This window comes from Geotrypetes seraphini, chromosome 5 (genome assembly GCF_902459505.1).
Source record: "Geotrypetes seraphini chromosome 5, aGeoSer1.1, whole genome shotgun sequence".
Lineage (NCBI taxonomy): Eukaryota > Metazoa > Chordata > Amphibia > Gymnophiona > Dermophiidae > Geotrypetes > Geotrypetes seraphini.
Genome location: NC_047088.1, coordinates 93,115,639 through 93,140,112, shown reverse-complemented (window position 1 = coordinate 93,140,112; position 24,474 = coordinate 93,115,639). Strand labels below are relative to the sequence as shown.

Below are 24,474 nucleotides of genomic sequence, written 5' to 3'. Positions count from 1 at the left end.
ACTTCTACCAGCAGGTGGAGATAGAGAAACTGATTAACAGGTGTACTTATTTGCTAGCACTCCTCCTGTCTCATCAGTATAGCTCCTTGCCCAAGCACATTTAACCATCAGTAGGTATAGCATGTAAAAAACTTCTTTCCCAGAACACCTCGCGAACAGCAACGATACAGAATACAATCATGAACAACACCCAATCACTAAAAGCCGTACACGAAAAACTGACAACCAGATACCAGAAAGGGTGGGGCTCTGGATTCATCTGCTGCTTCTAAAGGAAAGAAAATTAACAGGTAAGAACATAATTTTACCTTCCTTAGCAAAGCAGCAGATGAATCCAGAGACCAATGGGATGTAGCAAAGCAATCCTTAATTTGGGTGGGAAGCAAACGCCGCCTTCGCAACGACCGAAGCATCAAAAAACCCCTATCGCATGTGCCCGCACATCCATGCAGAGACGCGGAGAGAAGGTACTCTCGGAAGACCAGTTAGCCGTGAGACAAATCTCCTCCAAGGCAAAAACCCTCTGGGCCGAGCCCAAGAAGCAGCCATCGCTCCAGCGGAATGGTCATGAAGATCAATCACCACCCGCTCCCCTGCCAGCAGGCAAGTATAAAGAATGTCCTCCTGGACCATTGAGCGAGGTAGGCCTCGGACGCCGCCATACGCCTGAGGCGTTCCTTGAAGAATCCCAAAAAGGAGATATAAACCACTAACAGTTGTTAGAAACCGATCTCGCGGAGAACGCTACATACGTTTCAAAAAATGCAGTGAATAAAAGTACTGCTTCCACTATCTCCTTCCAGGAAGAAGGAAGGAAAAGCGAGCATGATGCAAAAGAAAGGATGACACCCCCCTAGAAAGAAATAGTGGTACCATCCGAACTGACACCCCATATGACGGAAAGAAGGAATAGGAATCCCCGTTGAGCAAGGCCTGCAACATCGCAACTGCAAAGCTGAAGCCAGGACCACAAGGAATCCCATGGACCACCGCACAGCTCTTTAGAGCCCCAAAGGATAAGGCTAAAATGAAGCCATCGGTAACTTAGAAGAAGTACGTGAATGAATTACACCAAACCGGGCTTTCTAAGAGGTGCATGAATATACCACCTTCTCTTTAGGAACTGACCTACAGGAAGCTGAGAAGTCAGCGAAGGGCCATATACCTAGTTCCTGTAACAAGCCAAGAATGGTAATTGAAGCTGAAGGGAATTGAACGCTATGCCATTGGCAATATACCTGTGCTAAAAAGGAACTCAGGAAGGGTGCAACTGTTGAGAAGTATTCAAGAAAGGAAACACCTCCAAAAGGAAGCAGAAGCCACAGGAGAAGACGTCTGTAGCGCCTGGATAAGAGAAGAAACAACCTGCTTCGCATTACCGTCACACGCCAGTCAAGACTGCTCAAAAGCTAGGTCGTAATACCAAAGTAGTATGAATATCCATGTTGATCTCAATCAAGGAGAGCAAAGTCGGAGATAAAAGGAAACTTCTTAGTCCGGCTGTCAAAAGGCTCAACAGATCCACATAGCAAGGATGGCGCAGCCAAGCCAGAGATTGTACCAATACTGTGCCCCTAAAGCGAGCTTGAGATGGCAAATCCAAGCTATCATCAGCCAGGGGAAAACAGTGAAAAAGAGAAACCAGGGGATTTTTTTTTTTTTTTTTAAAGCCTACAGCACCTGGTAATCCCAGGTGGTCACCCATCCAGGTACTAAACATACCCTATCCAGGTTGGCTTCTGAGATCAGACGGGATCGGGCACATTCAGGGTGGTATGGCTGTAAGAAAGAAGCCACACTGTTACCCCCTTTAACTCCCACTTCCTGTGCCCGCCTAAGAAGCTAGGAAGCATGGAATTGTGAGATGAGGCCATGAGGTCAAGTTCCAGGAGATCTTATTTCCACCACAAAAAAAGTGGAACACCTGAGCCAAAATTCCCAATAACCAGGATGTAGAAGATATCACTATAACTAACGTCTACACTTCTAGAGCGTACGCAGTGCTGTACACAGTAACATTCAATAAATGAGCTATGCTCAGATTTCGCAGAGAGAAAGACTAACCAAACTCTTTTCCTGACCTGAAAAATGATCGGTCAACCGAATAGAAAGATGAGGGTCCACCCATCGAAGTAGAACAACCCCTGTACCTGGCAACTGAGTACATCACCTACTGCCCAAGCTGCAGAGAAACGCCCCCATCATAATACTGACTGAAAGGGCCCTCAGCGGCATTCTGGAAGAATGGTCTGAAGCTCCAGAAAGGAAGCCTGACCATGCTCAAGAGTAGAAGAAGGAACCAGAACTTAATCGCCTCTGAAGACCAGACTCCTGAAGCTGAGGATGGAAGCCACCGAGCCCCCCCAACCCAACAGGCCGGAATAGCCGGTGGTCATAAGCTAGTCCAGGAAAGACCGAGGCATGCCCTGGAAAGACAATCTTTCTGAGCCCCTAAATCATACAAAGCTATGCAGGAGAAGCCTAGCAACTAATAGGAGCCCAGAGATACCGAGAACCACTGGAATAAAAGCGGCTGCTGAGCGTTAGAAGGGAAAGCAAGCCGAGGTTCCCAGAGGGGTCAGCAATATGGATGCTAGAACCTGAACAGAATCCCATACTCTTAGCCATGGTAAGCGAAGAACACCAATCTGAGATCGAGACTCCACACTCAAGGCTCTGGAAAGAAATACAAGTCTCTCCTATAAGAATAACAGCCTCGACCCGATATACCTATAACTAGTATAGGAAAAAAGAGAACTGCAAATATGAAGATGCGCATGTAAAGAATTGAGGAAAAGAAACCACCCGCTTCGTGTCAGTCAAAAGACCCGACTGGAAGTCGTCCGAATCAAGCAGGCAGTCAAGCATAAATCAGACAAATCGCCTGGCAGTGCCAACGAACCCTTGGGTAGGTGAAATGGAAAGTGCCCCAAACCGAAAGCGCTGCTCCAAGAGAGGCAGGCCAACCTAGTGCAGACTCAGAGTCCATAGAGAAAATGTAAATATCTTCCCAGGTTGACTGCAGAAATGGGTAACCCTGAGAAACTAATGCAGCCGAATGGAATCCAGCCTGCCCAAAGCCCCCATCTTGGCCACCCACTAATAAGTGGTACCCTAAGAACTACAAGAACTGTCCTGAGGACCAGCCACCCTTCAAAGAGAAACGTAAAACAGAGAGACTCTGGAAACGTGAGGAGGATGCAAAGGTGCAAGCATCCTGAAAAAAGTTCACAGCTCCCTGACATGACAGTAAAGCGACTACTCCTTCATGAGAAAACTGTCAACCTGGAAAAAGAACACCGTCTTGCGATGTGAAGGGGAGCATGAGGACATTCAGCAACCTGCCTGAGCTTCACGCAAGCAAAGGAAACACAAGGCGCACCAGGCGTAATCCAGAAGCAGCATACGCCTCTCCAGAGAAACGAGCTGTACCTGGCCGAAAACAGACCAGGTTTCCACTCCAAAAGAGAGCGTAAGGGGAGAATTCATTGGGCATACAGTGCCAGCTACCCTACGACCTCGCAAGCAGAGGATCTTACCCTTAGGGATCAGCCACCACTAGACCATGCTTCTAGAGCGGAAGGCCGTCTAGCTTTTTTTTTTTTTTTTTTTTTTTTTTAAATAGACTTGAACCTTCGCCTCTTCTTTTGGAGCCATATCAGCTCTACTCCTTAGCTGGGGCTTGAACCTCAGCTCCTTGTTACTAACCCAGCACACAACCCTTGCGCCACCAGGTTTTCACAGACAAGCTGGCCCACAGCAAGAAGAAAAGAACCATCAGGCCTCAAGAGAGACCCTCCACTCGGAATTCCTGCAACTACTCCGCAGAAACAAGTCAAGAGCCCAAGCAGGCGGATGCAGCACCCAGGCAGAAGGCCTAAGGAAACCTCCAACATCGCCGCACGTTATCGGAACCCCGAGTGAAGAAATGAACCACACGAATGATACACTGGCACGCCCTTGACACCTACTCCACCTTGCTGTTCGCTAACCCCTAAGGCAGCAAAAACCAAGTGTAGGCAGCCAAACTCAGGGCAGAAACTTTTTTTTAAACTTTTTATTTATAGAATTTTCATTCTTTCAATACATGAATCACATATTATAAAATGTATAATAAAATATATATGTATGTACAAATTCATATCATAGATATTCATCCCTTTCCCCTATTAATTGTTTTTTCCATTTTTCTTTCATATTAATATCTATATTTCCCACCCTAACCCTATATTACTATTATCAATGTGTTAAGATATCTGATCTCTAGAATAATTAGTCAATGGATCCCATATTTTCTTAAAATTTTTAATATTTCCTTGTTGTAAAGCCAAAATTTTCTCCATTTTGTAAATGTGACATACCGAGTTCCACCAGAATGTATAATTTAGTTTGGTAAAATCTTTCCAATTTTGTGTGATTTGCTGCATGGCAACTCCTGTCAATATTAAAAGTAATTTATTATTATTTGCTGATATTGGACTCTGTGTTCTCATTGCAGTACCGAATAATATGGTATCATATGAGAGTCCTACGTGATTTTCTAGTAATATATTTATTTGGGGCCAAATTAAATTCCAAAAAGCTTTTATACAGGGACAAAAAAAAATTAAATGATCCAATGTCCCTACTTCTATTTTACAATGCCAACATCTATTAGATCTAGTATTATCTATCTTTTGCAAGCGCGTCGGGGTCCATAACACTCTATGTAATAAAAATAACCATGTTTGACTCATAGATGCTGACTTTGTTAATCTTAATCTCCAGGACCAGAATTTTGGCCATTGAGATGCAGAAATTGTCTGTCCAATCTCAATGCTCCAAATATCCCTAAGTCCAGTTTTCTTTTTTTTATTTAGAAATCCATTTATTAATTTATACCATTTTGCGGCTTGGTGACCCAAGAAATCCGTCTGGAAACATAAAACTTGCAAACTATATTGAGTATTGAGAATTTTCCATTCAGGGAACCCTACCTGAATGGCTTGCTTCAATTGCATCCATTAAAAAAATTGTGTTTTATTTAGTCTAAATTTATTTTGCAATTGTGAAAAACTAAGCAAGGAACCTTCTGATATGACGTCATTTAATGTTCTTATTCCTGCAGTTATCCATTGTTTCCAGACGATTTTAAATCCGCCAATTCTGATCCTGGAGTTTACCCATATTGATTGATTTAGGGATTTAGCAATTGGTTCTGGTGTCAGATTATTTATGTATCTTAATGTTTTCCAAGTATCTAATAAGATTCTGTGTTCTTTGTATCTTATAGGCATTGATATAGAAATTAAGTGTTCTGGATTTAAAGGGAACAGGAGCCGCCATTCTAAATACAGCCAATCTGGTACATTTTCTAAGAGATCTGGGAGGATCCAATACATACCCTGTCTTAAAATATAGGCTTGATGATACCTATAAAAATTTGGAAAATTTACCCCCCCTTCCATAATTGGTCTTTGTAATGATACTAAAGCGATTCTTGGTCTTTTCCCACACCAAACAAATTTTGTAAGAATATTGTTAAGTTTTTTATAAAATGACCCCTGAAAAAATATTGGAATCATACTCATTTGGTAACAAACCACAGGCAATATCATCATTTTAATTGTTTGAATTCTTCCCCACCAAGAAAGATGTAATGGATTCCATTGCTCACACATTTCTGTTATTTTTTTCAATAAAAGTTTTTCATTCTCTTTGACTGTGTCTTCAATTGTATTTTTGATCATAATTCCTAAGTATTTTATTCCATCCTCTTTCCAAATAAATGAATATGGATCAAATAATCCTTTGGTACAATGAACATTAATTGGGAGGATTTCAGATTTATTCCAATTAATTTTATATCCAGAAAATGTACCGTATTTTTCTATTAAATTAAGCATACATGGAATAGTAATTTCCGGTTCTCTTAAATATAATAATATATCATCTGCATATGCAGATAATTTAAATTCAAAACTGGTAAATGAGATTCCCTTTATTTCCCTAGTTTTTTTTATTGCAATTAATAAAGGTTCTAGGACAACATCAAAAAGTAATGGAGACAAAGGGCATCCTTGTCTAACTCCCCTATGCAAGTTGAATTTAGTTGATAAATTATTGTTAATATATAATCTTGCTCCAGGAGAGCTATACAATGTCTGAATCATTTTAATAAAACCGGATCCTATACCAAACCAATGTAAAGCTTGATATATAAAATTCCATTCCACTCTATCAAAAGCTTTTTCTGCATCTAAAGAAATTAAAAAAACTGGATCATTTATATTTTTTGCTAAATTTAATGAGTGGAATGCAAGTCTAGTATTGTCTGATGAATGTCTTTTAGCAATAAATCCTGTTTGATGTACATCAATAATGAAAGGAAGAGCTTTTGCCAATCTTAATGCTAATACTTTAGCCATTAATTTATTATCCACATTTAATAATGAAATAGGCCTGTAATTTGAAACCAGAGTAGGATCTTTGTTTGGTTTTGGTAAGACTATAATTATCGATTCTGCCATAGTACCAGATATATTTTCATTCTTTATTTGATATTGAAACAAATTTAACAGATATGGTAATATGATATTTTGGAATGATTTATAAAATTCAACAGTATAACCATCTCCACCTGGAGCGGATCCAACTCTAAGAGACTTCAATGCTGTTTCTATTTCTTTTAAAGATATAGGTTCTTCTAAACTTCCTTTTATATGATCCGGAATATTCGGTCCAATAAAAGAATTTAAGAAAGTTAATCCGTCTTGTTCTTTATTTTTATAAGAATTAGAAGTGTATAATTCCTTGTAAAAATCAAGAAATTGTGTTATAATATCTTTTGTGTTGGTATGTGTGTTACCTTGTATATCTTTAATTGCAATAATCTTAGATTTTCTTTTCTTTGCTTTAAGAAAATTTGCTAATAATTTTCCTGCTTTATTTGAATTGCCATAATATTGTACTTGTTTATTGAAAATATCTTTCCTCACAATTTGAGAAGAAATCTCATTATATTTAACTTTTACTTTTAACAACTCTTGTAATGTATTGTTTTCCCATTTTGTAATTAATTTATTTTCTAAAATTTTTATTTGTTTTTCCATATCTTCATATTGTTTTTTAAGTTGTTTTTTAATAAAAGCTGAATATGAAATTATATTTCCTCTCATTGTTGCTTTAAAAGCATCCCATAAAATTTCTATATTAATGTCATCAGAAGTATTAAATTGAAAGAATTCTTGCATTTTTGCTTTAAGATCTTCTAAGAATTTCGAGTCTGCTAATAAATCATTATTAAATCTCCATATTGTATTAAATTGATCATTATTGTAATTCTGAAGGTTAATCCACACACCAGCATGGTCTGAAATTATAATGGGATCAATTACTGCTTTTGATACATGCTGCGCTATGTTATTATTTACAAATATATAATCAATTCTTGAAAAAGATTTATGGACTTGAGAACAAAAAGAATATTCCCGATCATTAAAATGAAGGATACGCCATATATCTATTAAATTACAAGATTGTATTAAATTATCTAGTCCTAAAGATTTTATGATTTTACTTGGTTTTTTGTCTATAATTGGATCCATTACAGCACTGAAATCTCCAGCTACTACTAAGTTAGAAGTAGCCAGTGGTAGTAATATCTGTTGAATTTGATTGAAAAACTCCTTTTGATTTGAATTAGGAGCATAAAGATTAAATAAATCAAGGGTTGTACTTCCCAAATCCATTTTAATATGTACCCATCTTCCTGAAGGATCAAAATTTATTAATTTAAAGTTTGCAGTGCATTTCTTATTTATCAGGATCGCTACCCCAGCCTTTTTTCCTAAAGCAGGTGAATAGAAACATTTTGATATCCAACCCCCTGTTAACTTCCTAGATTCATTATCTGAGAGATGAGTCTCTTGTATAAAGTATATATCGGCGTTTTGCTTATGGAGAAATCCTAATAATTTGTTTCTTTTGATAGGATGATTTAAACCATTGACATTAATTGTATATATTTTAATATCCATTTAAAATTTTAGAACTATTTTGATTTAAATGTAATATAAGTTTTACGATCAGATATCCATACATTGTAACAATATAATTTCCCATTCCCATTTCCCCTCTCCTCCCATCCCACCCTCCCTCCCCCCTAATTAATAGCAGTGCACACTTGGCAACACACATATTAGATCGGTATCAAAAAACACTCCCTGAAAGTCCAAATCTGTTAAGATTCACAAATAAGTCATATATATTATAGTAGTTTTAAAGATAATTAATATTTTCCTTGACATTTCATATTTCTATAAATCCGGTTGAGATTTTATGTTAATATAGACTTTAAATTAATTTATTATTCTATTATTCAATACACTCTTATTTTAATCTAAATCTAATAAATCATATAATATAGATTATATTTTAAGTTCCCTTCTATGGTTCCTGTATATCAAATTATATGTTCCATTACTATTTTTGACCTTAATTTAAATCTTATGTAAATATATTTAATTTTATAAATTTAAAAATATCACATTGTATAATCATATTATACTTATATATATTAAAATGAAATAATCTTTCATTATATCAAACCCAATCATATACTGTTTTCTATAATATTAATCTTTAAAAACATGAAAAGATTAAAAGATATATAAGGTATAGGTTAAGTATGCGACAAAAAAAAAAAAAAAAAAAAAATTATATTCCAGAGCTCCCCCCCTTCAAACGCAGAAGTCTCTTTTATTCTTATATCGTGCTCTTTATTTACTAATATTTAATGTTCAGTACTTCCTTCTTCGTAGAAAATCATTCCTTCTTCTTTCACCGCCTCTTTGTATTTTTATATCCAGTTCAATATTCTTATCACATTTTGTTGTATTCCAGGTGATTTCTATTTTTCTTCGTCGTTCAATTTTAAGATATAAGTTGGTCTTTGTTTCTGTTCCATTCATATTTTATTTTAATAGTTTGTTATACAGCGAAGTAATTCTTTAATATCCATTCGAGAAATAACATCTCCTATTTATAATTCCTCTTTCCGGTTTCGTGAAGTCTTCTTATTCGCAGATTCTTTCGCATTGATGTCTGGGATTTGTAGTATTTGTAGTATTAAAGAATAGTAAAGATGTTGAAATACTGATTATCTTTTCAATTTGCTTGAGGGGTTAAATTAGTCACATGCATATAGTTCAAATAGTCTTACTGCTATTTTAAAGGAAGGAAGCTCCATCCTACAATCAATTCGCATACAGTTTTTCCTAATATTAAAAATTATAATTGAGATCAATAGAATTCAGCTGATGCCTTAACTGTTTCATTCCATTATGGAATACTTAGCCAGGCCATATCATTAGCATAAAGAACGTTGAAGTGTAATTTTGAATAAGGTTAAAAACATTCTAAATCGTTGCTATGGGTAAACAATATTATTTTAATAAGTGTATATCATAAAATAAAATAAAAGTTTTTCCAGTTAAAATAATATAACATATAATAAAGAGAAATTAAGGTGACATTGGTAATTCTTGGCTTTGTATAAATTTTTGTAGCTCTTCTGCATTGTCAAAAGTTAAAGTTTTATCTGCAATAGTTACTTTCATATTAGCCGGGTATACTATACCAAACTTTGCTCCCATTTCTCTTAGTTGTGGTCTCAAGTCCAGGAGCTTTTTTCTTTTGATCGCCGTACTTTTTGCAAAGTCTGGAACAAAATGAATGCGGGCATCTTGAAATTGTAATCCTTTATTTTGTTTTGCAAGTTGAAAAATTTCTATAACCTGCTGGTGGCGCAACAGTTTAAAGATCAGTGGCCTCGGTCCTTGATACCTTCCTGATCTTTTTGTAGGCACTCTATGTGCTCTTTCAATCTCTATGGGGTACTTGGTTTTTAGAGGAAGTAGTTTAGGTAGTAAATTTTCTATAAATGCCACCGGATTTCCTTTCTCTGCTCCTTCCGGGAGACCAATCAGACGAATATTACTCCTTCTTTCACGATTCGATTGATCCTCCAGCTCTTTAGTAAGCAAATCAATTTTCTTTTTTTCATTTATGTTGTTAGAAATTTCTTTTTCAGCTGTTATTAATCTTTCTTCCATGTCATTGCACTTTAACTCCATTAAATCCATTTTTTTTTTAACGTGGATACATCTTCAGTTAAATTGTTAACTTTTTTAGTAAGAAGTAAAAGCATTTCTTTGATTTCTTTCAATTCTTTCATTACTTCTGGATCTCCTGTTTTTGATCCTGTTTCTTGTTCAGGCTTTGCTCTCTTGCTGCTTCCCGAGACCGCAAAATCATTTTTATTTTGTTTTCCTGAAGCCATCGCGTTTTTTTCTTTATTTATCATTAAATAATTCTTAAATCTCCACTTTTAGTAACTTTTTTTTTTTCTTTCAAGGACTTTTTTCAGGGAGCTCTTCTGTTAGCCGACCTTCCTCATGCGTGTCCAAGCCACGCCCCCTCAGGGCAGAAACTTAATGTGGAAGTGCCTAGGGATATAAATGGACAGCCCCCAATAACAACCTCTTTTTTTTTTTTTTTTCTTGTTAAGAGAAGCATGTGGACAACACCACAGCAAATGGAGCACTGCAATACGGGGCACAGCTGATTTCAAACAAAAATAAGCCGCGGTACACGCTTAAGTTAGCTGTAGGACATGAGTTAATGAACCCCGCGGCGCTGGGGGCCCAAGCGCGGGCACTTTCCTGCCAGAATCAAAACCGGCAGGCTCCCCCAACAGCGCTGTACAAAACAGACCGGGAGCTTATAGCCAAAACCGCAGCACACCGCTCCGCAAAGCAGACGGCGAGGCCCGCGCTGAGAAAGGCAGCCGCCCAGAATAACTCACCGAGTATTGCAGTGCTGGCGACCCAAACTCGGACCGTTTCGCGCCAAAATAGGCCGGCTCCGAGAACATTGCCGCTCACCCCGGCTCGGAGCCCATAGCCGAAGCGTATAAAAAATGCAAAACACACCTCAGGGAGGAAAGGGGAAAAGGCGCATGGCTTCCAACAGTAGGGGAGCACAAGCTTGCACCACCCGCGCTATAGAACGATTCAGCTCCCAGAGCCGTCCTCACAATTTGCGGCCATATCGAGAGCCACACAGTTACATTTACCCACGGGCCGTGGCAGTATCAAGAAACAATGTCCCAGAAACTACCAACCCCACAGCACAAGCGCTAGGGTAAGAAAAAGAAGCGCTCCTTAGTTATGCGCAGGAATACAGAGGCCACCAACCTCACTGAAGCAAGCTCATACAAAAACATATTCCACCACAAAACAAAACTGCCATAGTCAAAAACCCACAGCTCTCACACAACCACAAAGTTCAGAGACCAGTAGAATAAAACACATACTCACAATCTACTGGATAGTGCCGGTAGACGCCGGCAACACCTGCTGCCCAGCATGAGAAGGGCAAAAAAGTCAGCTGTGTAGGCCCCCTTTTTTTTTTTTTTTTTAAATGGGAAAGAAGAAAAATAGGGACCAGGGCAGACCCTCTATCATTGGAGGGAGGGTGAGGCAGGGACAAGGGGGGGCCCAAGTGTAACCTCTAAAGCCGGCACCGATTAGCCGGACACCCCTGTCTCACTGAAGAGAAAAAACTCAACAGGAGAAACAGAATGGCAGTCTCACTGAAGAGAAAATCTCAACAGGAGGTAATAAAGTTCCAGTCACAGCCAGAATCCAGGAGCTAGTTGAATAGCGACTTCCACCTGCTTGGAGATAGAGATACTGATGAGACAGGAGGAGTGCCAGCAAATAAGTACACCTGTTAATCAGTTTCTCTATCTCCACCTGCTGGTAGAAGTGAGCTATCCCATTGGTCTCTGGATTCATCTGCTGCTTTGCTAAGGAAAGGCAGAATACCTTTAGTCACATGTACAAGATGGAATGCTCCGCAGCTTCTCTCTCTCCTATGCTACATCCAAGTTAGCGGCAACGGTGAGTGATATGAGAGTGGGGCTGCTAATGTAGGATATTTTGGAGTACTTCCTGCATATTTGTGCTGTGGTGAACAGACCACAGTAGCTTCGGGCCAACTTACATCAGATTACTTGTTCAAGAACTGACAAAAAGCACGACCACTCTCTGTCTCCACCCTCACACCCCCCCCCCCCCACATCAGACCGAAAGCTGCCAACTTCCCACCACTTGCAGGCTCTCTCTGGCCCTACCTCAGAAGCCCTGTAGGTCTAGTGGCCATTTTGACTGTGGAATTGGCATGGGAAGGAACAACTGAGGATCGCTCCAGTTCTGACAAGGTCACAAGACCACTAGGGCACCTAAGGCAGAGCCTGGGGAGGGCCTGTGTTTTGTCAGCATGGGGAAGGGAAGCTGCCACCTAGTTTCTGTTTCAACTGAAATTGCAGCAAATTTCAGCTGCAGAGTCAATTTCAGCTGAAACCAAAAACCCATTTGGTTCGCCCTCTACTCTTGATTATATAGATTGTGTGTCTTAGGGCACAAAAACTCCCTTGGTTAGAGACCAGTAAGAAACTGTATGTATGCAAGTTCTGCCCGATTACAGAGGAAGTGAGAAACTGAATGCAGGATTACAGTAAAAGTAGGGTGCTGGGATCATAGTTCCGCTTCCTACTGTTATGGGAGACAAAGTGCAGAGTTGATTAATCATGAGAAATCTGTGTTTATTGTGCGGATGTGGGATACTCTTTTCTTTTCTCTTACCTTCCGGCCCCTGCACCTTCTTCAGCTGCTCTGTGAGTTCTCCCAGCTTCAAGCTGCTACTGACCTGAAACCAAAGTTTAACTTGAGACTTTAGATATCATTTTTCAACAAAGCCATTAGAGCAGTTTACAATTAAAAAAAAAAAACTTCAAAAGAAATCAAAATGGAATCACATTATTAGATAAAAAGAGACAGGTAAAATATAAACAGTTAAAGCAAAATACAAAGTAAGAGAGGTCAGGAAACCGCCCTGCACCAAAGATTTTTGCTCCATAAATCAAAATCTCTGCAGAGTCCCCTAGTTTTCAAACCACATTCCTTACCCCCACCCTTCCTTTTTCTCCTCCTAGCTCTACCCTTACTGTTCCTGAGATCTCCCTTGGCAACTTCACCCCTGTGGCTTACGTTGGACTTAGTAAGTTCATAGCCTTTATAAAACCGTCTGATTCTCCTCTCAACCCTGTTCCCCCCCACAAAAGGTTACATAAAGAGGGTGGTCTTCCCCATCTCAAATTTTGCTAGAGTTGAAAAAATTCCAGTTTATAGCAAGGTGTTATGCCTTCAGTCTGGAAGTCATCTGTTGTCAGGCCACTGCCAAAAAGACTAAGTATTAACCATTCTGCTCTTTCCAGTTTTAGGCTGATTGCCATGCTACTTTTCCTGGCCAAACTTACTAACATAAAGGTATTCCAGTCAAACATCTGCTTTTGGAATGCCAACAACTCTTCATCCATCTTAGTATGGTTTTCAGGAAAGCCACAGTACAGATACTGCTCTCCTAAATGATCTTGTAGACCACCTGGAGACTGGTAAAGTTATCCTTCTGAAACAATTAGTTCAGCTTTTGACCAATTCTTCATTCACTACTTTTGTCCAGACTTTGCAAGACTGACCTTAAGGGCATTGCTCTTAATTTATTTTGCCTCTACTTTTCCCTATGTACCTTTCAGGTTTCTTTTAATGATTCCTTTTCTAGACCCCTCTTATGTTCTTGTGGAACATCACAAGGTTCTTCTATTCTAGCTCCCACCTTGTTTAATATCTATCTTGCCCCTTATGCTACCCTAGTTCAAGATTTAGGCATTTTTCTCTATATCTATGCTGATGATACTCAAATTCTTAAAGTCCATGACTCTGGGACCAAGGTTTTCAGAAATCTCTCTCAAGAAACTTAGAGCATATCTCTTCTTGGTTCAAGTAACACAACTTGCTTCTTAATCCAAATAAATGTAAGGATGTTTGGTTTTCTCTCTGTCACACAAGGGTATATCAAAATGTAAAGGCTTAACTATTCTTTGAGTAAAAAAAAAAAATTTCTCGTTGGCAGGAGGAGGCACGCTGACTGAGGCGTACGGGTACTCCTTAGAGGACACCATCTTATCTCCGGAGGAGTGGAGTCTACCGGCGTGTCTCGTGGCAACGGAAGTTGAGTCGGAGGTTGGGCCGGCCCGAGACACTCCCCTGATGCCCCACCAGAGTGGGGAATCCGAATCTGAGCGGTGCCACGAGAATTTACCAACCTTACCAACATTGCCGGTGAAGGAAGTGGATCCAACCTATGTTGAGGAGGCTATTAAGATTTCTTTGGCTGCTGCAGCCCTGGGAACTGTAATTGCAGGGGAACCCAGAGTGGAAGTTGCTCCTCTGCAGAGACCCAAAGTCTTTAATATGGAAATGATATGGGAGGCTATATCGAGTCTTCAGTCTTCTTTGGGCAGTCAAATGCAGCAACTTTCTAATCATTGTACAAAAGTGCTATCAAAATATTTGGAACTAAAGAACAAAATCTCAAGTCTAGAAATCTTTGGAGGCACAAGCCCTAGTCTGGGTTAAAGATAGCGGGGATTTGGATTTCTAGTATGAAATGTTGGAAAATGCAACCAGGTGTAACCTTAGGGTTATAAATTTTCCTAAAGTAGTATATATTACTGCATTGGATATGTTTTAAAGGTATTTAAATGAGATTTTGAAAGTCCCCGAGACATCATATCCACCTCTCTCTAAAATTTATTACCTGCCTAGGAAGGTAAAATCCCAGAGTCCTAATCAGCAGAATCTTTCTGCTGATAGTTTGGACTTGACTAATTTCCTGGAAAGGTCAGATATGGATGCCCAGATCCCTGCAACATTATTAGTTTGCCTCGCTATTGATTCAGATAGGGAATGGTTGCTTAAACTGTTTTTTAGGTACAGAGAGGTTCCCTTTATGACATACAAAGTGAGGATGTACCCAGATGTATCTAGGCCTACCCAGAAAAGGAGAAAGCAGTTCTCACTTTTGAGACCACAGGTTTTGCAGTTATGAGCAACTTTCACTCTGCATTACCCTTGTAAATATGTACTGGTATATCAACAGAATAAATATGTTTTCTAAGAGCCGCAGCAGCTATCTAAGTTTATTGCTAAAGGTCAATTAAATTCCTCATTGTGAGGATTGAATTCAAATAGTTCTGCTCAATGATAAATGGTTCTGGGGTTGTCAATCCGTATCTTTATTTTCTTTTTTTTTTTCTTGATGATGTTACTCAGTCCATTCTTCAGCTCCATCTCCTTTTCAATTTCATAAAGAATTAGAAAAGTTTATGCAGAGATTGCAACTTTGGTTGCATTTTTCTCAATTTTCCAATGAAGATTTTGATCGTTCAGAGGTGCAGGATTGATCTATATGGTTCCCTCCGGTTGAATCCGGTGTTATCTACATTTAAGACAGCAGTATTGAAAAATGTGGAATCTTTGGAGAAGCTGACTGGAGATATAAGTATAATTTGTCAAAGGAAGAACGTTTAGCATTGGGCAAGTTGGAGAGAGTCCTCAATAGTGAAAAGAAGAGCTGATAAAGGTGGAGCCGCGGTGATATGGTGACATGATTTATAATGGTGGAGGCTTGGCATCAGTTAACTAATATGAAACATTTTGGAAGAAGATCCTTCTGAACAGATATATATGCAAATAAGTGAAGCTGCAAAACAAGGACAGTTGGGAGGTTTTTTGAACTTAGCAGAATTTAAATTTTTGTCTTTTCAGTTTTTTCAAGTTCTAGTGTTGGGATTTTTCAAATATGCACCCTCAGTATTTGAGAACTAATTTTTCATTTGCCCAGTTCCTGAATTATCGTAGGATCTGTGGCACTAATGAAGCTTATCAGGAGAAATGTGTTATAAAAATAGATTATTATACATACGTTTCAGGTCTGACTGACATCAAAATCTCAGTTTTGACTTTGTAGGCAGGCGGGGAAGTAACTGACAGGGCGGGATTCCAGAATGACAAACCTATGTACTATAAAAGATATTAATAAGATAAGAATCTAATCTCTTTTTCTAGTACACTAGAGACTAGAGTCTCAAAAATTCACATTAAAAACTGACGAGGTGCTGTCACAGGCGTTCTTGTAACAATTTTTTTTTCATTAGCCACTGACAAAACACACGACACAAGATGCACTTTTAACTGTGCTAGCACTTTTTTGGCAGCCTCGGACCAGTTGCTGATTTTTGTCGCCAAAAGCTGATGGCGCTCTTGGAGAATGGCTCGGTGATTTTTAAGAATCCACCGGAGTGCTCATTTCAATGTTGAAAAGCCCATTTGCATGGCAGTGTCGGAGACTGCTAGAAAGCTCGCAATAAAACATGATAAGCCGTTTTGATAATCTGCCACTAAAATGCGTGCATGCTAAACCGTTGGAAACCAGTTTAGCGACCACGTTAAAGTTTTGATAATCTGGCCCTCTCAAATCACTCTTTCTTTTCTTTTCTTCTCTCTTCTTATCTTATATACTGTATTTTTCGCTCCATAAGATGCACTTTTTCCACCCAAAAGTGTGTGGAAATCTCGGTGCGTCTTATGTAGCAAAGATACAAAATTTGTACCCCCCCCCTTAACGTTATAAAACACCCTCCTGCCGCCACCACACCTTTTCAAACCCCCCCCCCGGCACCTTTTCAAAACACCCCTCCTCCCTCTACCTCTCAGCACCACCGCCATCATCGCCATCGTTGGTACTTTTTTTAAACAGCCTGGTGGTCCAGCAGTATCCCTCCCTTGCTAAACGGTTATCGTACTCAAGTCAGGAGCGCGGATACCAGAAGCAAGTGTTATGCGCTCCCGCTTGGGCCCGCTGCTGCTTTCTGAATGGTGGCCTCATTTCTCGAGAGCGCTCCTGACCTGAGTACGTGAACCGTCCAGCGAAGGAGGGATTTAAAAAGGTATGGGGTGGGTGTACGATTTAAAAGGTACGGGGGTTTAAAAAAAAAAAAAAAAAAAGGTACGGGGGTTATGATTTTAAAGGTACAGGGAAGTGTTTAAAAGGGTATGGGGGATGATTTAAGGTACTGGGGAGCTAGGTGGGGGGCATGAGGGATGATTTAAGGTACAGGGGGGTATGTGAGGATGATTTAAGATGCTGGGGGGTACGTGAGGAGTTATGGGGGATGATTTAAAGTATTGGGGGGGTACGGGACCTGCCCTGTCCCGGCCTATCACTAGACCACCAGAGTGGGGACAGGGTGAGAGCCTGGCAGGGAATGTGGGGTTGGGTGCAGAGCCTGGCAAGGAGTGTGGGGTTGGGTGCAGAGCCTGGCAGGGAGAATTTGGTTCAGAATGTTCTTTTTCTTGTTTTCCTCCTCTAAATCTAGGGTTTGTCTTATGGTCAGGTGCGTCTTATGGAGCGAAAATACGGTACACGTTTCACTTTGAACTTTCCTTCCATTTTTTCTTCCTCCTCATATCTGTCTAGTTCTTCTCTCTTCCCTTTCTCTTCATCCAAAGGTACCATCTCCTCCTGTTTCCTCTCCGCTCTTCCCCTCTAGGAGTACTATCTATTCCCCTTTCTTCTATGAGCACCATTTCCTCCCTTCCCCTCCACTCCATGGGTACAATCTCCTCCATCCCTCTTTCCTTCCTTCTCCTTCCCTGCCCAGTATATTTTTCTCTCCTACTGCTGCTCTGGGCTCTTCTTCAGTATTTTCTCTTGCTGCTCACCCACCCACTCTGGTAGTCTTTACTCTCCTGCATTCTCTGATATCTCATTTATCCTTCACCTCCCCCTCCCCCTGGCAAGGTCTTTGAACTTGCATGTACACACGATGCTTCTTTCTCGTCAGAGTACACTCTCTTAACATTTAACTGCTCTGACGAAACTTCTTGTTTCTGGGGAACAAACTCCTTCTTCTGAATCGGAGCCTGGCATAACATTTTGTAGCAGGCTTGCACCACAACAGAAGCTGCAGCCACAACTTTAAGGCCTAGAGCTAAAGCCTTGAATTGCCTTTTGAGAACCAGATCCATCCTGCAATCCTCCAAATCTTTCAGCGAAGTGTGCTTAGTAACTTGTGCCACTAAAGAATCCATTTTAGGAGGTGCAAACAACTGCTGAAAGTCAGGAGACATGGGATATACTTTGAAATTGCCCTGACCCCCATCAGCGGGCCTTCTAGCACTTCTCAATGTTCCATTATCATTTTTGAAATCTCCAGATGAGAAGGGAAACAGGTGGACTGGGACTTAGTACTTAGTAGCAGGAACCTGCAGAGACTCTAAATTCAATTCTCACAGGGAAACCACAATGACTTCTGATAAGTCTGTATGTTTAAACAGCCTACACACTGTCAGATCCTCTCCCTGGTCCAGGGCTGCCACAGACTCCTGACTGGTAGCCCCTGAGACTCAGAATCTTCTAAAGAGGATGCGTGCTTAGAGAACATAGGAATGGAATCTGATCCCCACTCATCTACAGACCTTTTCAAACTGGAACTCTTGTTCTTGCAGCACTGCCAACTGCGGCAGACCCTTGCTGTCAGAGGACAAATCTTTCTGAGCTGGCACCAGCTTGATTTCCAATGCTGCAGGCAACCCTTTACGTTTTTTGTAAGCTGCATACATAAAGTTCACAAAATTAAGGTCAAACACTGGTATTCTCTAGGGACCTCTGCAGGTCTATCTCCCATCTCCTCTCCAAGTCTGCGGTGTCTACACAAATGCACTTAGCTGACGACGACGAGTCCCGATTAGGAGGGTCCAGAAGGGATTTATGACCCATTTCCTGAGCTCTCTGCGACTCAGAGCTCATGGAGGGGCCAGAGGGGCTATGCCCATGGCTCCCACTCTCCCTCATGTGCCCCATGGCACATGGTACAAGGACGCTTTTCAGGTACCCTTCCAGCACAATTCAGGCATGAACTGGGGACAAAACCACCTGAGTCCATAATAATCAATTTAACACACAATCAAGGTGTTTTGAGGCAGAGAGAGGCTTTTAAAATTAAATAGAAAATCCAAGAGGGCCCATGGAGGCAAAACTAAACTAAAGGACCAAAAATTCTCAAAACTGGGATTTTAGAGGTAGGGGATCCTTGAGACAGCCATAGAAATCTTAAAATTTGGCAAATTCAGATCCACTCCAATGTCTCCCAGAAGCAGTAATAGACTACTTACAGGACTGCCTTGTGCTGTGCCTGCATCAGCTCTCACTACAGCTGGAACATAGAGAAGGATTTCAGCTTCCGATAAGCAAGAAGTGAGTGCGGTGGCTTGTGTGCCTGAACTTTGCAGGGGCATCACATGCTCCACATCTACTCCTGATCTCCAAAGTTTTAGGGCATGCTGGCCAGACAGGTCCTCTTTCAAAAGAGTGGCCCTCCCAGCTACAGACTAAAACAGTTGTTTCCTCTCCCAAGAAGAACTGTCCCAGGATAATTGGGAACCTCTAAAGAACAGGGAAGCCTCTAGAAAATGCTGAAAACCCGAAAATAAGAATCTAATGCACAGCAGATGAAAAGGATACCTTCTCAACTTGATTTCAGAAGGTAAAACTAGGAGAGAGGTACTGCCCAGGAATACAAGGAAGCAGAGCTGAGAAAAATGCAGGGAATTTGTGATTTGGGGTGCATAACCCAGCCATAAGGAATCAGATGCTGTTTGCACAGGAAATGACATTTCAATTTAGGATGGGCTGCAAAGGCTTTGACAGAAACTCCAGTAATTTGGAACACGAGGACAGTGCTGGGCAGACTTTTTTGATCTATGTCCCAGAAATGCCAAAGACAGACAACTTAATCATGAATTAATGATTGTAACTGCTGGGCAGACTGGATAGACCATCTGTCATAATTTACCATGTTACCTAGCTGATTTTAGGTACATGTCTGGTTTCATTGTGTGCTAGGATTTTTATTGTTGGGTTATTCACACATTCTCTTCTGTTTTGCGCTTTGTTGCTGTTATTAGTTTTTCTGATCCATTCTACAATTTGGTATGTAAACTGCTTTGATGTTCAAGGATGATTTGATAGTATAACAAATGTATAAATAAGAGAGAAATAAATAAATATATACACACAAATACTGCATCGAAAGTAAGTCTTTCCAAAATAATGAGGGATGAGATGGGGAAAAATCAGTACCCCAAGCGGCTATCTGTTGTAACTAAGCCATTACCTTGTTGGAGTAAACAGGGACAAAGGTGATTTTAGTAGTGTTGGTAATCCTTTGGCGCTTGGGACGTGGAGCACCTTTTGGTTGCAAAATCTCCACATCACTGTCACTGCTCTCTGGTTCCTGCAGGACAGGAGAGGGAGGTGAAAGAAGCAAAGAGAGAGGAAAACAATTACAGACAGCAATGTGGGATGCATAATTACCAAAAGCACCCCTGGTTTCATGCTCTCATGGTGAGGTTATCAACTATGGAAAGATTAGGTTCTTACCTCTGTAATCTTCTTTCTAGTAGACATTTATTGAATTACTGTAACTGTAAATCGTGCTGAGCTCTATCTTTATGGAGATGATGCGGTATACAAACTTAAGGTTTAGTTTAGTTTAGTTTAGACAGACACATTATTCCTGAACCTCTGGGCAGTCAGTCTATTCCCATGAGAATTATTGCAGACAGCCTCATTAGTATTCTTTTGCTCCGCATCCCATCCCTCTAGGCCAGTGGTTCCCAAACTCTGTCCTGGGGGACCCACAGCCAGTCGGGTTTTCAAGATATCCCTAATGAATATGCATGAGAGAGATTTGCATACCTGTCGCTTCCATTATATGCAAATCTCTCTCATGCACATTCATTAGGGATATCTTGAAAACCCGACTGGCTGGGGGTCCCCCAGGACAGGGTTTGGGAACCACTGCTCTAGGCTGTTCTCCAATTGCTCAGTTCGAACCAAAGTAGATGGTCAGCCCTACAGAGGGAACAGAATAGGGAGGGGTATGGGGACTCTCCGCAAGAAATATGTCTTTTCTGTTCATATCATTTACATATAACAGATGAAACAAAACATATGGAGTTTGACCTTAGTTGACCTTTAAGTCCAAGGAGCGTTGTCATGGAGATTAACTGTGGAATGTGGAAGGGCTGGAATCTTTCTGCCCCAAAAGTTTCAGCATTACAACTTTCTTTGATTTTAATGTTATATACTATATCAGGCATGTCCAACAGGTAGGTCACGATCTACCTGTAGATTGTGGAGGGGTAAGAGATAGATCGCTAGCCCCACTTGGCTCCATCTCTCCAGCAGCTCACCCCGTTGCTAGGAGAGAGCTCTTGCAATCAGGTCATCTGCCGAGGGCTTGCCGCCACCGCTGATCCTTTGCCTGTCTTTTTCCCCTGCCTGTGGGAATCTTGCCTGCGGATGTATTGGGGACGCTTGTTGTTTTTGTGCCAAAAGTTTGTGGGTACCCCAGGGGGCTGACGCCCGCTCCCCGCGCAGATACGCCACAGGCCCAGCATTATATCTGGTCTCCTGCCTCTCAGAATCACCCATTCCTGCCCCCGCCCCAAAATCACTTAGAAGTATGTTATATAACCTGAATACACCTACCATATTAGTTGTGTCGTATGCTGGTCGTTGGTTGCTTTATAGTTCGCTGTCATTAAACGTTTTTGGGCAGACACAACAAAGTGTCAAGAATTTAGTGAATTTGGCTTTTCCAATTTTGTTCTAACTTGCCTATGCCTTGCCTTTAAATTGGTTCAAACCACTGTGATTTTTGCTTGCCTCTGCAATTTTATTTCGCCTTGCCTTTGAGTTGATTCAACAATGTGTGCAGAATTTATTAAATCGCGTGTGGTGGCATTTGAACTTGTTTGGCGGTATTTGATTTTATCTGATTTGCTGGACAGGTGTTTAAGTTTTTTTGATGATTGCTTAATGGTATTTGATTATTGGTGCCAGCATGATGAATTCTTATTTTTATTTTTAGAACTGCATGTATGGTTTTAGCATCTCCAGTCCTTGTATTGCACAACATCCAGAGGTCTTCAGTGCCTGTTGATCTTTAATACTTTGGGACAGTTTTAGACCAGATTCAGCCAGTGTTTATTCTAACTTAGCAGATTTGGCCTTCTTACATCCAGCCACCCCAGTATAACAAAATGAGCGTTCCAAAGAGCAAAACCTACCACTTTCATGATGAATGGAAAATGGACTACTTCTTCATCATGTTGAAAGACAAGTGTTGTCGTCTAATTTTTTAAAGCCCCAGTATCATTGTCCAAAAAGGGTAATCTGGAACATTATTATAAGGCTCTGCATAGCAATAAATTTGCTGGTTTACGGTAAGTTCTTTGAGCTTCAGTTTACAAAGTGAAATTTGTAAATGGAAAGAACTGAATAATTCATAGTAACATAAACACTATGTTTATGTTACTATGAATTATTCAGTTCTTTCCATTCTTTTGTGACAAAGTGTAATCTTCCATTGCATAGATTTGTTTCCATCGCTACTGATGGAGCAAGAGCAATGACAGGTGAGGCAAAAAACTTCAAGCTGTTCTTTCGATATATTAAGGGAAACAACCCTCAGAGGAAGCGGTTAAGCCGTTGGATGACCGTGGAATAAAGGGAGTGCTAAAGGAGAACAAATCCATCGCCGACAAACTAAACACATTTTTTTGCATCTGTATTTATTGAAGAGGATATACACAACATACCAGAAGCCGACAGGCTATACACAGGAAACGAAGATGGGAAACTGACAGTGTTCATGGTCAGTCTAGAAGAGGTATGCAGGCAGACTGATAGGCTTATAAACGATAAATCCCCGTGACCAGATGGCATTCATCCGAGGGTAATCAAGGAACTGAAAGGGGCACTAGTCTTTGACCTAAGGGCCGCAGCGGCAATTCTTATGTTTTTATGTTCTTATGTTAAGGGTTTCATAGCCCTCTGTAGACAGCATGATGGCTTCCCAGATTTCCTTTTTTACTACTGCATCATTCACCAGCAAGTTTTGGCAAGCAAGAGACTCAATACAAAGACTGTCATGGACATCTCTTTCAAAATTGTAAATTCAGTTCGTGGAAGATCACTTCAAAGACGGCTTTTCAATCTTACTCTTGATGAAAGGGCATCGGAAATCATTTTGCACACAGATGTAAGGTGGCTAAGTAGGCACAAATTTCTGCAAAGATTTCATGATTTGCTGAATGAAATAAGTTTTTTGAAGGAGAGAGGAGATGAATTAATGATTTTAACTGTTGGGAAGACTGGATAGACTATCTGTCATAATTTACTATGTTGCCTAGTTGATTTTAGGTACATGTCTGGTTTCATTGTGTGCTAGGATTTTTATTGTTGGGTTATTCACACATTCTTTTCTCCTGTTTTGCGCTTTGTTGCCATTATTAGTTTTTCTGATCCATTCTACAATTTGGTATGTAAACTGCCTTGATGTTCAAGGATGATTTGATAGTATAACAAATGTACAAATAAACAAATGTATAAATAAGAGAAAAATAAATAAATATATATATATATACACACAAATACTGCATCGATAGTAAGTTTTCCAAAATAATGAGGAATGAGACGGGGAAAAATCAGTACCCCAAGCGGCTATCTGTTGTAACTAAGCCATTACCTTGTTGGAGTAAACAGGGACAAAGGTGATTTTAGTAGTGTTGGTAATCCTTTGGCGCTTGGGATGTGGAGCACCTTTTGGTTGCAAAATCTCCACATCACTGTCACTGCTCTCCGGTTCCTGCAGGGCAGGAGAGGGAGGTGAAAGAAGCAAAGAGAGAGGAAAACAATTACAGACAGCAATGTGGGATGCATAATTACCAAAAGCACCCCTGGTTTCATGCTCTCACGGTGAGGTTATCAACTATGGAAAGATTAGGTTCTTACCTCTGTAATCTTCTTTCTAGTAGACATTTATTGAATTACCTGTAAATCGTGGCGAGCTCTATCTTTATGGAGATGATGCGGTATACAAACTTAAGGTTTAGTTTAGTTTAGACAGACACATTATCCCAGAACCTCTGGGCAGCCAAATCTATTCCCATGAGAATTATTGCAGACAGCCTCATTAGCATTCTTTTGCTCCGCCTCCCATCCCTCTAGGCTGTTCTCCAATTGCTCAGTTCGAACCAAAGTAGATGGTCAGCCCTACAGAGGAAACAGAACAGGGAGGGGTATGGGGACTCTCCCCAATAAATATGTCTTTTCTGCTCATATCAATTACGTATAACAGATGAAACAAAACATATGGAGTTTGACCTTAGTTGACCTTTAGGTCCAAGGAGCATTGTCATGGAGATTAACTGTGGAATGTGGAAGGGCTGGTATCTATCTGCCCCAAAAATTTCAGCATTACAACTTTCTTTGATTTTAATGTTATATACTATATCAGGCATGTCCAACAGGTAGATCATGATCTATCTGTAGATCGTAGAGGGGTAAGAGGTAGATCGCTAGCCCCACTTGGCTCCATCTCTCCAGCAGCTCACCCCATTGCTAGGAGAGAGCTCTTGCCATCAGGTCATCTGCCGAGGGCTTTCCGCCACCGCTGAT

General features: G+C 40.4%; 1 protein-coding gene and 1 pseudogene across 5 annotated transcripts in view; both read right to left on the bottom strand.

Annotated features, from left to right (window-relative positions):
* The window catches only part of NFATC2IP (nuclear factor of activated T cells 2 interacting protein), a 93,469-nt gene that overhangs the window by 43,240 nt on the left and 25,755 nt on the right, over positions 1-24,474 (bottom strand). For 2 of the 5 annotated variants that reach the window (XM_033946763.1, XM_033946765.1), the window contains exons 2-4: positions 23,543-23,662; positions 20,123-20,242; positions 12,690-12,753 (exon numbers count right to left, since the gene is read on the bottom strand). In XM_033946763.1, the coding sequence (XP_033802654.1) occupies positions 12,690-12,753; positions 20,123-20,242; positions 23,543-23,662 (304 nt within the window). The remainder of the gene's footprint in view (positions 1-12,689; positions 12,754-20,122; positions 20,243-23,542; positions 23,663-24,474) is intronic. The other 3 variants (XM_033946767.1, XM_033946768.1, XM_033946766.1) reach the window with 2 other exon arrangements.
* Positions 1,669-1,787, bottom strand: LOC117361708 (annotated as a pseudogene).